The 18,952-nt window shown below is 36.9% G+C and overlaps 2 protein-coding genes across 3 annotated transcripts in view; one reads left to right on the top strand and one right to left on the bottom strand.

Moving 5' to 3' along the window:
- The window catches only part of FILIP1 (filamin A interacting protein 1), a 349,281-nt gene that overhangs the window by 68,348 nt on the left and 261,981 nt on the right, over positions 1–18,952 (top strand). The window lies entirely within an intron of this gene.
- Positions 1–18,952, bottom strand: part of LOC139176096 (sentrin-specific protease 6-like) — a 50,006-nt gene that overhangs the window by 9,683 nt on the left and 21,371 nt on the right. Inside the window, exons 2-3 of the mRNA XM_070795487.1 lie at positions 7,037–7,185; positions 2,218–2,605 (exon numbers count right to left, since the gene is read on the bottom strand). Coding sequence (XP_070651588.1) covers positions 2,218–2,605; positions 7,037–7,185 — 537 coding nt within the window. The remainder of the gene's footprint in view (positions 1–2,217; positions 2,606–7,036; positions 7,186–18,952) is intronic.

Below are 18,952 nucleotides of genomic sequence, written 5' to 3'. Positions count from 1 at the left end.
TTAAAAAAAAAATCTAAACTCCAACAGCCCATATGTACATAACAATGAGAAGCCTTAAGCGTAGGCTGCCTCATTTATAGAGTAGGGTTGCATTAGTAACTACCTCACAGGATTGTCAAAAACAAACTAAACTGGTTAGTATATAAACTTTTATAAGCAAGACCAATAAGCATATAATAAATATCTTAAAACAGAAAATATTTTTTCTATATACGTTACTGAGAAATATGGTTTTTAGTTTTTCTGGAGGGGAGGGAAACAAAATTAGGCTTTACGGTTTTAATTCAAAGTAAACTGCTTAAGGCACCTCAAAACCACATAGATTCACTTTGTTCTTTTTACTTACCAACTCAGTCTTACTAACTTCCAGTTCCCCTCATCCTGGAAATCTCAGCAAGCTGAGTTTCCAGCACAGAAGTCTGGCTCAGAATAATACCCAGTAATTGCGTAATAAGTTTGAGAGTTCTATTGATATCTTACGTTAAAATTTTACACAACAACCTCACCATTAGGAAACATTCAAATGATATTAACATATTTAATATTCCACTGGTATAACACTAAAATGTGTCATAAAATATTCATATTCAACATAGACATCCTCATAACACCATAACAGAGTGTTGGCTTGACAGCTATCATACAGAAATTCCTTTACAAATCAAGCTCTTTTGGAAAATAAGCTAATATACTGGTATAGGTTAAGGTTTCTCATATTGAATTAAAATAGGACTTGATATATTTTTGAGGTTGAAAAACTTGTTGATTTTATCCCTTTTATAAGGTGGAGCTTCTCTCTCTGTGAGAGAGGAGGTGGATATCATTATGAACTAATTGTGACATATTTCACATATTTCAATGCATAGTAGTTATGGTTCCTTTTGTGGCCCAAGCAGATTCAGTCTTGGTCACTGAGAGGAGCCTTTTCATCTTAGCTATGTGCTTCTGACATACCCTTAGTTGTTTGTGACTGTTTCCACGCTTCCTGATACAACTCAATGACTGAGATTTATCTCCTACATTTGTGTTCCAGACCTAGAGTCAGCCATTTCTCTGAAGAGCTCTGATTCCTTTTAGTGGAAAATGGTATTCAGAAACACAGATATGGCATATGGGAACTAAAGTTGTTTTTATACAAGGTTTGCTTACTGTTTCCAGGCATATTTTATGGGTAAAGCTAAGAGATACTTTCTATTCAATAGAAAATATTGATTAAGTTTCAGTATTATCTCCAATTCAAATTCGAAGTTAGTTATTTTTACTTCTTTGGTTTTACTTTTGTATTCCTTTTCTCCAATACTGAACATCTTGGGTTCTGGAGACAGTAATATAATTGCTGGCTTGTTTTATCAATATGTATTTAAAAACAGCAATATTATTAATAAAATTACTGAATCCAGTTAGGAATTTCTCTGGAGTTTTACTTAAACATTAAGGATGTACAGCCACAATATTATTTTAATTTAAATTAATTTGAGATAATTCTGTGCGTTCAAGCCACCAACAAGGTATATAAACTCTCCTATCCATCACAAATAAAGAGTAGCATACTATAAACTCTGATCTGCACCTTGCTTTAATTCATTTGATAAAACAGCTTAAAAATCATTCTATACAATATTAAGTTAGTTTCCCCCCCTTTCTAGCTACCTACACTGAAGTTTATTTAATCAGTCTATGACTGTTTCCAATCTTATGCTATTTATTACAAAAAGGACTGCATTTCATATACATACACATATGTACATGTGGCTAAAGACAGGAAAAGGATTTAGAGGAGGAACAATAGTAGTAAGGGAGTGAATTTTCAGAGTCCTTTCTTTTGTCAAATGCTTTATTGAGCTATGCTAGGCACTTCATGTTATTTTTAAATTTACTCCCTCAGTAACACTATCAGGCAGGAAATATATCCACTTACAGATCAGAGAGATTAAAGTAACTGGGTCAAAGTTAGAAAGTTGGTTCTAACTGGCAGCTGACCTAAGACTAGGGCCAAGATACTACTTAAAATGGACAGGGTAAGAACAAAGTCTAAGTCAGTTTTTATTTTTCAATTACATGGGCAGTTATAATAATCTACCCAAAAAGCATGTCATATAACTGATACAAAAAACCTTTTAAAACTACACTTCAGAAATATGCTCATGCTCACATTAAAAATATATGTGAAAAATATTAGACTCATATAAGCAATACTAAAGAGAGTAAAATACTTACTTGGATCATTTAGGTCTGACAGGCTTGTTTTCCTTTCTTTCAGGTTTGTGATTTTGGCTATTTCTGCCCTAGACAAAATGACTTTCCCATTAGTATGTAAATAATTCTGTCCACTGTCATCACAACTCACAATAATATCAATTGGAATCTTTCCCACACTGTTGCCATAAAACTTCTTGGCTGGTAATATTGTGTTTTGTGACTTCTGTCCTCCAGAATTCTGATGAATTGATGTTCTTAATGATAATCCAGCAGAGTCATTCAAAGTTATAGCTTGTCTGCAATTTCTCTGCAAATCCTTAGAAAAAGGAATACCACAACTTTGGCATTTGGTCTGATTTTCTTTTTCTTTCCCACATTTTGGACAAAATTCACACTGTTTAGAAACCTTAAAATCCAAAAGAAAGAAAGGAAAAAAAAAAAGACTTTGGCATTTTATTTCAACATCATGGAACAACAACAATAATCTCAAAATTAATCTCCTATTTCTCATCACCATCGCTATGGCTACCACAAAATCCTGAACGTTACTTGGGATTTAGCATCACAATGCTGGAAGGAATTTTCGAAACCATCTAGTCCAGCAGTCTTCAAATCAGACTATGTATATTCCTCAAGGGCTACATAAAGATTTTCTAAGGCATACAGGGCATAAATAATCTTAAGGTAATCAATATTTAGATGTTCAAGTCACACATATAACCCTTCTAAAAACTGCTCTGATTATGCTTATGTCAAAGTATCACCTGCCACAACTGTTCTTCTCATACTTTAAAAAAAAAAAGAATCCTAAATCCATCTTCCATTTGAAATATTAAAATGGTACATGGCCCTAGGGTATAAAAATCACCAAACAAAACAGAAAGATAATGTTACATGCTGGAAATATGAATTGATTCTAAGTTCTGGTTAAGACAATCTTTTACAAGATAATTTATTTCTAAATTATCAGTGCTACAAAAATAGTTCAAGGAAGGCCCAATCTAGGCCTCTTACAATTATGATACCATTAAAAAAGTTTTTTTGACAATAGAGTATCATACGATTTTGAAGCCTATAATGTAGGAGTTCAAGGTATTTGGTGATATTACTGTAATAAAGCTCTTTCCATACTCATGTACCTATTTATGTGAACAAGGTTCTTCAGCACTTACATCTGTAAGAAGGAAAACATGAATAGATGCCGCAATATGTAACATAATATTCATCCATGGACATATAAAATAATTGAGAAAAATAGTCTGTCTCTAATTAAAAGATGCACTTCCAACAATTTTGCTTTTACATCAAACTATTCATCAAACTTTGTATAAAATATATGGTTTTAATCAATTATATACTATTAACAAGTGTATATTATTAATTTGGATGTGCCCAGATCCCCATATGAGGAGACTGATCTAAATATTCTATTTTAAAAGGTTAATTCCTTTTCACTGTGTCAACTATTACATCCTGTGTGACCTTTTAAATTCAGGATGAAAAATGCTCAATGTCAACTAAAGAATACCTAAGAGGATAATATAATCATTTAAAATTCTTTTAGGTGACAGAAGACATCAAGTAGTTGCAGGACCAACAGATATGTGGTAATTATATATGATTAAATGTGTAGGATTACATTTCAAAATTCACCAAACTGAATGCTTAAGTTCTATGCATTTTTATTTTTATGTAAATTTATGACTCAAAAGTATGTACACAAGCAAAAACGGCCTATAAAGACCACTACTCTAGACTTACCTGTTTGCTGTAAAGATGAAAAAAAAACTGACAGAGAAATTGCTAACTGTGCCCAACTGACCATGACAAAGCTGTTCTATTATACCATGTTACCTATTTGAGGGTCTACCCCAGACAACAAAAAGGAATGAAATTTGTTACCCAGATAACACAAAGGAATGAAAACCAACCAGGGCAAAATTAAACTTAATAGGTACAAGATCAGCTCGGCATATGTAGATTGTACTTTTTTTTCCCCCTCTGCCAAGACATAAAGAATTCAATTATGCTATTTTGAATGCATGTAAGTTATGTGAACAACTGGTTAGATACAAATGAGCAGTCCCTACCTACCTACTACCCTGTGATGAAATATCTAAACCTCTTAAAAAAAAAAAAAAAAAAATCTAAACCCCCTCATTTTCATGATGAACATAGATCTCGACATCTAGCTAGGCTTTAAACACATCCATTTATGTGAAAACTAGACCCTCATTTGTCACAGTGGGAGTCAGCTCTATGTAAGCTAATTCTGTCTTTTATTAAGAATCAAGGATATCATCAAGCTGGTTCAGACTGGCTCCAATACTTTAGTGTCTATAATAAAGGGTAGATTTCAATAAAAAGAACCCTATGGAAAAACAATACTTTCACATATTTGCTTTTATAAAATTGATACTCAAACAGAAAAAGACTTCCCTACTATTAAAATTTTAATCTTAAAATATAGAACTATATCATGAGCTATTACCATATGCCATCCACAGGCTAAGAAACACCTATCTTAGAACTACTTGCAGCAATTAGGAACAAAATGCAGATCAGCTTAACCAAACATGGTATTACACTGTTCACAATAAAAACTAGAGATTAAGAATTTTATCAACCTGGTGATCAAAAAACTAGAATCTCAACATTATTTAATTATTTTTAGTAAAATAGCAAATTTTCTTAACAGTTTTATGTTAAATATAAATTCCTTCAGAAAACAAAGATTAATTAAAGTGTCACTTCCCCCTTCTTTGGTCAATGGAACACTTTAAAATAAATCCAAATCTCATTATCACATATTATCTGCCAGCCTATACACATTAATAATAACCTGTATATTTAATAAGCATGTCTTTCATGAGACACCACTGAGACAATGTCATATTTTGTTAAATATTCTGAACCTGTTATAATCTCATTAAATACCAAAGACTTCATTTTCTTACAAGCAGCATGTAATGTGAAATTTCACAGACTATACATGGAAAGAAAAACCACTAATCTTGTTCAAAAATTTAAAATTACATAGAGGATGGCTACAATCTATTCTTTATCTCCACTAAGAAAAGAATAAGTGGCACAGAAGTAAAGAGTAAAAAGAAACAAAATATATTTTCGATGTTAAAAAAAAATTCTGAGGCTTTTAGCTGGCACGCCTAGGGAAGGAAGGACGGTGTGTGTGTGGGAAGAAGCTTTCTTCTTTTTTCCTCCTTTCCAGGGGTCCAGCAAAGGGCTAAGCAGCGTGGGTGATGACAGCATAGCCCAAGCCAATCTTAGGCTTGCGTGCCAGAAGACTGGTCACAGAAAACCCAACTGAGCAAATACACTGGAGATAATGGAAGACAGGTTTCTCAGTCAGAGAAGGGAGTTACAAAAACATGCAAAGCACAAAAGGCTAAAATAAACACTGTGGTGTTGGACTAGAATTGGAGTTATCAAAATGTAAACTCATGAATTTTAATATATACTAAATATTAACACGTATATACACAAATATTCCTAGTTCAGTCTGCTGAGAGGGCCTACATTTGACACCCAGTAGCAACAAGCACAACTACTGCCCAAATATCTTCCGAAATCACTTATACAAACAATGATTCCTTGGAGAAATGCATGACTACAGAGCTGCTACAGAGAAATACAAAGAAATCTAGACCACCTGGTTATACCAGAAGGCAGGTACTCAAATAATGATGGGGATATGTCAAAAAGAAAACAGCCAGCTTGAAGAACTTTCCATGGGCCAAATCTAGGGCAATTTGAGCATCAAAATAAACAATGACACTTGTGGAGAATAACCTTTCTGAGAAAAATAAGAATCCATGTCTCCACGCTGATAAAAATAGAAACTATGGTAAATGTGGGATAAGAAAAAACTCTTATTAACAAATAAGTATAGAAATACTAGGGACTTCCCAGGTGGCTCAGTGGTAAAGAATCCGCTTGCCAATGCAGGAGATACAAGTTAGATCCTAGGGAAGATTCCCTAGAGTAGGAAATGGCAACTTGCTCCAGTATTCTTGCCTGGAAAATTCCATGGACTGAGAAGCCTGGCAGGCTACAGTCCACAGAGTCACAGAGTCAGACATGAAATGAGTGACTGAATACACAGAAATACCTATTAAAAACACCTACTAAAATACTGGAAAAATCTAGATAAGTACATCTGAAACAAGATAAAAGTGAGTATCAGCAATAATGTCAAAATCAACATTATATACTTCCTGATATGATGCAATAAGATCATAGCATCACCTCTGAGGAATCCTGAAAAATGTATAAATGATGAAGAACCTGCAGACCAATTCAACTTGAGGTACAAAATAAGTGGCCTGTATTTCTTACAAATATCAAGGTTACGAATGATGAAGGAACATTAAGGAATTATTCCAGATTAAAGAAGACTGAAGATCGCCACCACTCAATGTAACATGATCCTGAACTGGATTCTGTTTCCATAAAGGACATGGTTAGAGAAAATGTGAGTGGAGTTTGTGCATTAGATGATAATTCTGGATCCATATTAATTAAACATTTTTGACAGCTGTACTCTGGTTATACATAAGAATTTTATTTTAAAAAAACTCTGATTGAGAGCAATTATGTGAAGTATGGTATAGGGAAGTGTTCATACATCTTTTTAGAAAGATATATATTCTGGACTTGTGACAACTGAAAAATGATCTAATGAAGGCAGACAAGTTTGCCAAGTTTATAGTTCTCTTCCAATCCTACTTGAAAAGATCACCAGAATTTAATAAGTACTAAAAATAGTATTAATAAAAATACCAACTGATTAGCAGCAAAGAATGATTTCTCTACCCACCTCTAAATCAGTTAAACATTTTTTGGAAGCAGGAGACAGAGAAGGTGGGGTAGACTGATATGTACTACTGTGACGTTTCTGTGCAACTTTCCTTTTAATTTCAGACTCCAGGTGTGATTCAGACTCTTCTGTTTTTTTCATTATACGATCTAAAAAACAAAATAGGGGGAAAGTACTAAAATTAAACTTTATAAATTTCTCATTTTTCACTATGAAAAAAATACTAACTCATATTAACAAATGATGTTTTAGCTAAAAGAAACTAATGTTTCAATATGTACAATAGAGAAAAATAGAACTTTAGAGGCCAGAGCCAGTAGCCATCTCCTGGTTGCTCTTGTCTGTCCTTCACCAGGATCACTTTCCACCCGCTCTACCGTGTACCATTTTCAAGTGTACCAATATTCTCTTCAGCTTGTTCTGTGCTACTAAGGCAACAGAGCACGTTCTGCACTGAATCACACACACGTTTCTTCTTCCTATGTTACTGTTCTTAGATCAGTAATGAGAAAAATATGAATTCAAATGTTGGGCACAACTGTTTTGATAAAGGAAAGTAATGCTAACTTAATGGCTTTTTAAATTCAAGACACACGAAAGAGAATTTTCTTCATTATTTTTCAATGTAAAGTCAATCATTTCATTTCTAATTAATTCATAATTAGAATTGTAAAATGATTTCACAAATTCCAAACAGAACAATTTACAATTCATTACAATTTGACTTCATCAGCAAAGAAAACCGAACATGTATCTAAATCAAAAGTTAATGAACCTACGCTGATGACTAATTCATGTTGTTGTATGGCAGAAACCAAAACACTGTAAAGCAATTATCCTCCAATTAAAAATAAAATGAAAAGGCATTAGAAGTTAATAAATCTAAAACAAAAGTGTTCTACCTGCATAATCCCAAGTATGTTAAATATTTCCATTTTCCTATCTTTTAACATCCTCTAAAACTGTCTTAAGAAACCCATGCAATTATTGTTGCCTGGTGCAATCAGAGTTCCACCTCCTCGGCATCCGCTCGGTCAGAATACCTGTATTTCCCTGGACACCGAAGCTAGAAATCTAAGTAATCGCTGACTTGTCCCAGCGAGTCCTTCCTCACAGTCAGGGAATTCTACTAGTCAAGAGTCTTAAACTCATTCCTTCCTCTCCAACTCCACTGCCACTATATTTCAGATGCTTACCTCCTGCCTCAATCGATCTCCCTCATTCCAATTTTGTTTGCTTCAAATCATTTTCCACTACTGCCAAAGTGATCTTTCAAATGATCTAATCATTCTAATGTTTCAAGTGTTAGTCACGCAGTCATGTCTGACTCTTTGTGACCCCAAAGACTGTAGGCTTCTCTGTCTATGGGATTTTCCAGGCAAGAATGCTGGAGTGGGTTGGCATTTCATTCTCCCTAATGTTGAAAATCTTTCAATAATTTCAGTAGCTTAGGAAAAAAGTCTAAACCCCATATCTTAGCAAGGTGAAGTTTGTATTGATGTTCCAGTCTTAATTTAAACAAAAACAAAAACACTCTACCTCAAAGAAGTGCATTTCTCCAGGGTATTTTCTTTCTCACCGTCATATATATGTCATTCTCTTTGCAAGCAAAGTCCTCCCTATTTATCTAGTAAATTCAAACCATTCTTCATTAAGAAGCTCCTCTGGCCCACACTATGCATGATGAAGCACATCCTCAGAGCTTCCACAGCACTTTCTCCATACTTCTATTAGCACTCATTTTATTCTCTGCTAATTATTTACACTGATCTGTTTCCTCCATTATACTGTCGGCTCTGAAAAGGTAGAAATAATGTTTTACTCACATGTTTTCTCAGTGTTTAGAAACTGCACAAGGCAAGGGCTCAAAACATGTTTACTGGATTAATGAATCACATTACAAAACATCATATGACACAAGTTTTAGTAACAGATCTAGATATGTCAGGACTCAGCCAGGGAGAGGAAGGAAAAGCTGTTCCCAAGAACACCTGAGGTTACGTAGCAGCTGCTCCAGCCAGAGCACCCAGGTGTTAGTTATATTCCTATGAAGGCTAACATTGGTATGGTGTTAAATGGATTGGATCAGATCTAAAAAGAAGTTTCCATACAAATGAGTATTAAAGAACTAGAATGTGGCACTAAGTTAAAAAAAAAAGGAGGCAGACAAGACATGGAATTCAGAAAATATAGTTATCTGGAATACACAACCGATTACTGGCATAATTTAATTTACAGAGACAGCTGTCTAAAAACATGGGATTTTTTTTCTCCTCCAACGTTTTTTGGTCTTACTAATTAAATTTTTGTATGTATACAAAAGAGCTTTTTCCTTTTAAACATATTTTAGGAATCTCTGTAATCTCTAAAAAATCTTTGCAAATCATTTTGTTCAAGTATGTCTCTATATCATTTTCCTGCCAGACCCTACTTAGAGAATGACATTTTAAAAACTATCATCATTTCAATCCAGATCATATAATCACACTCTTCTGTCCACTATAGCTATCTCATCATGTCTAAGTCACATGAGAAACCAGTGGCCCAAGCCCTGAAAGAAACAGAAAATTTTTTATTGATAATAGAGAAAACCAGTGTATATATGTACCACATCTTTATCCATTCCTGCGTCAATGGGCATGTAGGTTGCTTCCTGGCTACTGCTGTTACAATGCTCTATCTATCGCTGCTCTGGCTGTTACAATGCTCTGGCTATTGCTGGTAGTGCTGCAAGGAACACTGGGGTACAAGAATCTTTTTGAATTTTGTGGTTTTCTCTGGGTTTATGCTCAGGAGTGAGATAGATACATCTTATGGAAGCTCTGTTTTTGGTTTTTTAGGGAAGCTCCATACTGTTCTCCACAGTGGCTGTACCAATTTACATTCCCACCAACAAGGTAGAAGGGTTCCTTTGTCTTCTTGACAAATATACACTACTATATATAAATAACAGATAACTAAGCACACACACACATGCCAGAAGAAAAACCCAGAACCAATATACAAAGTACCAAAAGAGCTAATGTTAAATAATCGAGTACTATGAACTGGCTCACTAATTACTTTGAGAAAATTAATTCTGGAGAAACTAATTTTGGCCAATCAGATAAAAAAGAAACTGCTTTCCCAACTTAAAGATTTACACCCTAAGATGGCATTTAAAATATTGGCTTCAATATTGTACTTAATCCTCATTTATGGCCTAACAAGCCCAATCCTGTAATCATTTCATAGTATATAGTATAGTGAAGTCACTCAGTCATGTCCGACTCTTTGCCACCCCGTGGACTGCAGCCTACCAGGCTCCTCTGTCCATGGGATTTTCCAGGCAATAGTCCTGGAGTGGATTGCCATTTCCTTCTCCAGGGGATCTTCCCAACCCAGGGATCGAACCCGGGTCTCCCACATTGTAGACAGACGCTTTACCGTCTGCGCCACCAGGGAAGTCGTATGTAATCATTTCATTTCATAGGCCCAGTTAAATAATGTGCTAGCAATTAGTAATTTCCTCGCCTGGAAATATAAGATGTTTATTCACATTGAACACCTAATGTTCATATGTTCCCCCAAAGCTTATTTTACAATAGTTTATGGCACCCCACTCCAGTACTCTTGCCTGGAAAATCCCATGGATGGAGGAGCCTGGAAGGCGGCAGTCCATCGGGTCGCTGAGGGTCAAACATGACTGAGCGACTTCACTTTCACTCTTCACTTTCATGCATTGGAGAAGGAAATGGCAACCCACTCCAGTGTTCTTGCCTGGAGAATCCCAGGGACGGGGAAGCCTGGTGGGCTGCTGTCTTACAGGGTCGCACAGAGTCGGACACAACGGAAGTGACTTAGCAGCAGCAGCAGCAGTCATTTCACATGCTAGCAAGGTAATGTTCAATATTCTTCAAGCTAGGCTTCAACAATACGTGAACTGAGAACTTTCAGATATACAAGCTGAGCTTACAAAAAGCAGAGGAACCAGAAATCAAACTGGCAACATTTGTTGGATTATAGAGAAAGCAAGGGAATCCCACAGAAACACCTACTTCTGTTTCATTAAATATAAAGCTTTGACTGTGTGGATCACAACAAACTGTGAAAAATTCTTAAAAGAGATGGGAGTACCAGACCACCTTACCTGCCTTCTGAGAAACATGCATGCAGGTCAAGAAGCAAGTCAGAATCAGACATGGAACAACAGACTGGTTCAAAATTGACAAAGGAGTATATCAAGGCTGTATATTGTTACCCTGCTTATTTAACTTATATACAGGATACATCATGCAAAATGCCAGGTGGGATGAATTACAAGCTGGAATCAACATTGCTGAGTGAGGTATCAATAACCTCAGATATGCAGATAATACCATTCTAATGGTAAAAAGCAAAGATAAACTAAAGAGCCTCTTGATTAGGGTGAAAGAGAGTGAAAAAGCTGGCTTAAAACTCAACATTCAGTCCCACCACTTCATGGCAACCAGAAGGGGAAAACGTGGAAACAGTGGCAGACTTTATCATCTTGGGCTCCAAAATCACTGCAGATGGTGACTGCACCCGTGAAATTAAAAGACGCTTGCTCCCTGGAAGGAAACCTATGACAAGCCTAGACAACGGATTAGAAAGAGGAGACATCACTTTGCCAACAAAGGTCCGTATAGTCAAAGCCATGGTTTCTCCAGTAATCATGAATGGATGTAAGAGTTGGACCATGAAGAAGGCTGAGTGCCTAAGACTTTGGGCTTCTGAATTGTGTACTGGAAGACTTTTGAGAGCCCCTTGGATTGCCAGATCAAACCGGTCAACCCTAAAGGACACCAACCTGAATATTCATTGGAAGGACTGATGTTGAAACTGAAGCTCCAATATTTTGGCCACCTCAGGTGAAGGCCGACTCACTGGAAAAGACCTTGATGTTAGAAAAGACTGAAAGCAAAAGGAAAAAGGGGCAACAGAGGGTGAGATGGTTGGATAGCATCACAGACTCAATGTATGTGAGTCTGAGTAAACTTCGGGAGATGGTGAAGGACAGGGAAGCCTGGCGTGCTGCATTTCATGGGGTTGCAAAGAGTTGGACATGACTTAGGGACTCAACAACAACATTCATAGCACGTTTAATACGATGTGATGAAAATGTGACTTCAGCTCTCTGTTTTCTTCCCCAAAACCCATGTCAGTTTCGTCATGAGAACACATCAGGATAAACCCAAACTGAGGAACATTTTAGAAAATCCTGACCAGGAGAGTTTAAAACTGTTAAGGTTATGAAAAAAGAAGATTAAAGAAACCAACATGATCAGAAGAGACAAAGGTGACATGACAACCAAATGCAATGTGGAGTCCTGGACTGGATCGTACAAAAGAAAAAAGACATTACTGAAATAACTAGTGAAATTCAAGTCAAGTCTGTAGTTTATGCCCTTGTTAATTTCCTAGTATTTACAAACATATGATTATCTAAGTCGGCAACATTAGGGGAAGATGGGTAAACAGTACAAAGCAACTATAACATCTTTGAAACTTCTCTATAAATCTAAAATTATCCCTCCAAAATATTCAGAAACCAAATGTAAAATAAACCTGTGGTTTTTTTAAAAGAAGGGTTATGAAGAACGAAATAAACTCTGATGATTACTAGTCTATAAAGACTCCTAAATGCAGCAACCAGTATCCATCACTGAAAGCCACGCAAGTTACCATAAAGGCCACTAAGCACTGAAAAACCAAGAGGTTTTTACATTGTGTACACCCTAAAGGAAACAGGGTTCTGTACACACAATTCTAACAAGTCTAATCATATCATTTCCTAATTGACAGCAGACTAGAACCTATAAATTAGTGAGAGAAAAATAACCTAATGAAAGTGATGATTGCCAATTAGAACAAAATAAATGATAAAAAACAAGCAAATTCTAAAATATAAATTTTAGAGCAGCTTGCACTAAGGAAAAAAACTTTGAACCCTCAGAAATCCTTGACAGTATCAGCACTTTTTGCTGTCCTGTTATGGTTGACACTCATAATGATCAGAGTGGAAAATTACATCCACTGTATTCTATTTATAAAATTAAAGGAAATACAAAGGCTAAAGAGAGTTCTCTGTTAAGCAACATAAATTAAATACTGCATTTTTCTCCATGCACCTCCACTAAAATGACAGTAATGAAATGAAAGGGGAAAATCAGAAACCTGTAAGAACAGAAAGAACCCAGAAAGAAGATAACAGCAGATGACTGATGTACCTAACTGATGAAAGATGAAAATCTGATGGATGCATAGGAACTGATTTAGTTTGTCTACAGGAAGAAACAAACACCTGTGAGGGCACAAATATTACCAAACTGACAAAAGAAAAATGTTTGAATATTGCTATCCCCAAAAGATAATTGAATTATTACAAATCTTTCTGGAAAAAAAAAAAAAAATTCAAACACAGAAGGCTTCTCCCATAATTTCTTTCAAGCTTTTAAAAAATACCAACAAATAGATCTGGACTTTTCCAGAAGAATAAAATTTTAAAAAAGGAACATTTTGCAGCTCATTTTATGAAGTCAGAAGACTATCCCAAACCTGATAATAACATTTAAGGAAGGAAAATGCCATGAGAACATGCTCTCATGAAGAGAGATATCTAACTCTAAATAAGATAACAGTAAATCAAATACAGCGATAATAATATATTACAACCAAGTAGCGTTTATTCTAAAAGCCAGTTCACATTTGAAAATCATGAATGTGATTCACAAAATAAAAACTCAGCAAACTAAGTACAGAAGGAATAAAAGAAAAGAGTAACTACTGCACAAAACCCTTTGGAAAGCACTGTACCTTCTCGCCTTAAGCAGCATGAACAGTTCTATAACTATGTAGTGAAGGTCCTAGCTGGCACAGCGTGGCGAGGGCAGAAAATGTCTGCAAGAGGTGAGGAAAGCAAACAAGAGGCAAACCCCTCATGTACACAGCCCCAGAGCTAAAAAAACTGCAGGCACAAGGCATCTGAAGGTAAGAAGAAAATCTGATTTTTTTTTTTTTAAAGAACAAGTATTTAGTAGAATGTGAATTAACAAATATATAAGAAGGATACAACTGGAAAACCATAATTTGGGAACCATTATAATAAAAACTGATTAAAGCATACATCATCCAGGAATACTGAAGCTAATAAATGGAAAGAAGCTAATTCTAAGGGTGAAATCTGGTAAGAAATATGTTGTTATATTGTCTCAAAGTAGTTCCCCACAGGATATTAATTCCAAAGGAGAATATAGTACCTTTCAGTGGAGAAACCTGGCAAAAACCATCTTAACTAAGTCATCAAAGATAATTTCACCAGTAAATAGGACAGAAGCTCATTACTGCGAAATTACTTATAAAAATGCATAACCTAAATCTAATCATTAGGAAGCATCAGACAAACTCAAAGTACAAAATAACTGTCAAGTTTATGGCTTCCCAGGTGGTGTAGTGGTAAAAAATCCTCCTGCCGATGCAGGATGCAAGTTCCATCCCTGGGTCAGGAAGATCCCCCTGGAGCAGAAATGGCAAACTGTTCAGAAGAATCTGCCTGCAATGCAGGAGACCCGGGTTTGATCCCTGGGTTGGGAAAATTCCCTGGAGAAAGGAATGGCTACTCACTCCAGTAGTGTTGTCTGGAGAATCCCGTGGAGAGAGGAGCCTGATGGGGGTTGCAAAGAGTGGGACATGACTGAGAGACTGAGTGCACACACACATCTGTTAAACATGTCAATGTACAGAGAGACAAAGAAAGACTGGAATACTCTTCCAGATTAAAAAAGACAGAAGAAACATGACTAATAAATGCAGTAAGTGATCCTAAATTGGACCCGGAATCAGAATTTTTCTTTTTCCTAAAAGAACACTTTAGGTCAAAACTAGTAAAAATTGAAATAAAGTCTGCAGATTAGACAACAGTATTATATTAGTGTTAATTTTCTGATTTTGATAACTACACTGTAGTAATTTAAGAGGATCTATAGTTCAAAAAACATGAAGAAGAGGCAGGACAATGAAGTAAGTTGGGGTAATGAGCAGTGTGCCTGAAATTTATTTTCAAATAGTTGAGGGGAAAAAAAGTAAGCATATATAAACATATAGTTAGAGAGAGAATACAATAAAGCAATGATGGTAAATATCAATACTTGGAGAAATAAGTTAAGGGCAAACAAAAATTCTTTCTACTAATCTTACAACTACCACAGTACCTTGGTAGGAAAGTCTCAACTGTAAATTGACGAACTGTTGGAGGTTCAGTATTTACATGTCTGAGGATTAAAACTCCAGAGGCACCCAGTCATAAGAGGGGGTCCCACTCTCGCGAGTCTCACCTTCAGGAGCGTGACCAGGTTCTCCCAGTAAACACTGGAGAAAAATCCAACCCCACCCCACCCTCCCCTTCCATCTGGGAAAGGGAAAAAGGAACCATTTTGAAATGCAAGAGAGGACTCTGTTCTTAACAGGGCCTCAGGAGTAAGAAAGAGCCTAACCTACAGAAGTTATATTAAACTGACACAACTCCTGCTGGGAGAAGGGAGATACCAAACACCAGCCCATTCTAGCCATCCCATCCCACCTAAAAGTAGAGAAAAACACAGAAACACGTGTAAAGTTCACAGTTTAGAGGCCTAGGCTCATGGAACTGAAGATCAGACCCAATCCCAGGACTGTAGAATGCTTCCTCTTACCCGAAAACCTGTAGTTCCTTTTACCCAGAATATCATGTCCAGGTATCAGGAAAAAAATTATTAAGACATACTAAAAGGCAAAAAACACAATTTGATGTGATAAACAAGCAACAAGGCAGACATGGCATGGATGTTGGAATTATCAAGCTGGGAATTTAAACAACTGTGATTACTCTGCTAAGGGCTCTAAATGGTTAAAGCAGACAGTACAGCAGACAGTTAATTAAATCCTAAGAACCAAAAATTAATGCTAGAAATAAAAATATGTAACCTCTGATGAGCTTAATAGTAGACTGGACACAGCTAAGGAAAGAATCTCTGAACTTGAGTATATCAGTGAAAGGGAAAGTGAAAGCTGCTCAGTCGTGTCCGACTCTTTGTGACCCCAAGGACTACACAGTCCATGGAACTCTCCAGGCCAGAATACTGGAGTGGGTAGCCTTTCCCTTCTCCAGGGGATCTTCCCAACCCAGGGATCAAACCCAGGTCTCCCGCATCGCAGGCAGATTCTTTACCAGCTCAGCCACAAGGGAAGCCCAAGAAAAATGGAGTGGGTTGCCATTTCCTTCTCCAGTGGATCTTCCCGACCCAGGAATCAAACCGGGGTCTCCTGCATTTGCAGGCGGTTTCTTTACCAACTGAGCAATCAGGGAAACCAAAGAGAACTGACTGAAGGGGGGCAAAAAAAGAAACAACGCCCAAGGGTTATGGGAGAAGTACAAAAGGTGTGTCCTATGTTTAATAGAAACACTAGAAGGAGAATAAAGAAAGGAACAGGAAAAATATTTGAAACAACAAAAGAGTGAGAATTTCCCCAAATTAACAGCAGACAATAGACCACAGATCCAGGAAGTTCTGAGGCAGAATAAATCTAAAAAACTACACCAAGGTGTCAGCTACATATTGGCACTTGCCAAAAACATCTGCCAGCAACTGAACAACAAGGGCCTTTGCCACCTGCCTCTGCAGAGACGGACCCCTGTGCTGCTGTGGCTGCTGACCTTCAGCACCACCGAGGAGAACCCACCAGGGTGGAGAGTGAGGAACTCTGTGCTCCAGGGAACCTGGTGTAACAGATCTTCAGACAATTAGGTATTCTCAGGAACTGACTTCAGGAACGATCCAAATCCTTGCATCTCCTCATATCTAGAAAAGCACTAAATCCCCTTCATGGTGACATCAGCTACTTGTGACTAGCAGAAAACCTTTCGTAAAATAAGCACTTGATTGCACTGAACTCCCTTTTCAGCAAAATCTTATACACTGACCATCCCCCATTACCGCTTTGGATCAGGCTCTCAGAGCTATCTGAGGTGCTGTCTCCCAGGCTGCAGTCCTCATTTAGCCTCAAACAAAACTTAACTCACAGCTCTCACATTGTGCATCTTTTTAGTCGACACAGGCGTATCATTTGCAAACCACAGGCAGAGATAGGATGGGGGAGGGGTGGGCGGGTGATGCTGAAAGACGCCCGGGGGTGGGGCGGGGAACACCCCCCCACACACACACACACCACACACACACACCACACACACCCCCACCAACCACACACACACACACACACCAACCACCAACCACACACACACACCAACCACCAACCACACACACACACCAACCACACACACACACACCAACCACACACCAACCACACACACACAACCTAAAAAGGACCAAAGGTAAGAACTGTAACAATTCACTCCTCGGAAATTATGCAAACAAGACAGGAGAGTGAAACAGTAGAAAGTACGGGGCGGGGGGCCTTTGGGTCTCTGTACTCTGTGATATTATTTTTCAGTGTGTTAAGTCGCTTCAGTCATGTCTGACTCTGTGCCAACTTAACCAGGCTCCTCTACCATGGGATTCTCCAGGCAAGAAAACGGAGTGGTTTGTCATTCCCTTCTACAGGTAGTAAAGGAAAAATAAGACTTTCTTAGACAAATATCCAGAGAACTTGCTGCTGTTTTGCAAATTTTTTTTTTAAGTTTTTCAAAGGGAAGAAAAACAATGTAGGTTAGAAATCTGAATGTATATAAAGACAGACTATCGAGAAGGAATAAGTGAAGATAAAATTTAAACTTCAATTTTTCTTATTTCCAGTAGCAGGTAATAGTTTGCTGAAAATAATATAAACAAGGTATTTGATTATATATCTTCTGTGTTGTATTTACAGAGATACAGATTGGGAATAAAGAAATAAAACTTTGTTTGTAGATGACATGATCATCTAGGTAGAAAGTCCGAATTACTCAAAAGAAAAAAAAAAAAAAAAAAAAAAACACAACACCCTCTTGGAACTAAAAAGCAAATACAGTAAAGCCGCAGGATACAAGGTTAATACAAAAAATTACATTTTCCTATATACCAATAATGAGCAAGGTGAATGTGAAATTAAAAACACAATAACACTGACATTAGCACCCCAAAAAATGAAATACTTAGCTATAAAGCTAACAAAATACATATAAAATCTACACAGGGGAAACTACAAAACTCTGATGGATGAAATCAAAGAAAAACTAAATAAATGGAGAGATATTTTGAGTTCACAGATGGGAAGATTCAATACCGTCAAGATGTCAGTCCTTTCTAACTTTATAAATTCAATGCAACTGCAGTCCAAGTTTTAGCAAGTTATTTTATGAATGTTAAGGAACTGATTCTAAAGTTTATATGGAAAGGAAAAAGATTCAGAATAGCCATCACAATATTTGTTTAGTCTGACTCTTTTTGTGACTCCGACTGTAACCCACCAGGCTCCTCTAACCATGGGATTTCCCAGCTAAGAATACCGGAGTGGGTTGCCATTTCCTTCTTCCGTGGATCTTCCGAACCCAGGGATCAAACCTGCATCTCCTGCATTACAGCTGAATTCTTTACCACTGAGTCACCAGGGAAGCCCAATCACAATGTTTAAGAACAAATCTGGAGCACAGACACCACCTGACTTCAAAGACTCATAAAGGCACAGTAATCAAGTCAGAGTAGTATCTGCAGAACAAGTAAATGAGTGGAAAAGCATACAGAGCCCAGAACAGAGCCACATAAATATAGTCAACTGTTGCTTTTCAAGGCTGGAAAGGCAACACAATAGAGCAAAAGATAATCTTTTTGAAAAATGGTGCTGGAACAACTGTACGTTCACATGCAAAGTAATGAATCTCGACACAGACCTTACGCCGCTCACAAAAATTAAAGCAAAAAAAAACTAATTCAAAATGGATCACAG

This window comes from Bos indicus, chromosome 9 (assembly GCF_029378745.1).
Source record: "Bos indicus isolate NIAB-ARS_2022 breed Sahiwal x Tharparkar chromosome 9, NIAB-ARS_B.indTharparkar_mat_pri_1.0, whole genome shotgun sequence".
NCBI classification, from domain to species: Eukaryota; Metazoa; Chordata; class Mammalia; order Artiodactyla; family Bovidae; genus Bos; species Bos indicus.
Note: the sequence above shows the minus strand (reverse complement) of the source record. Positions and strands in the feature narration are given on the sequence as shown.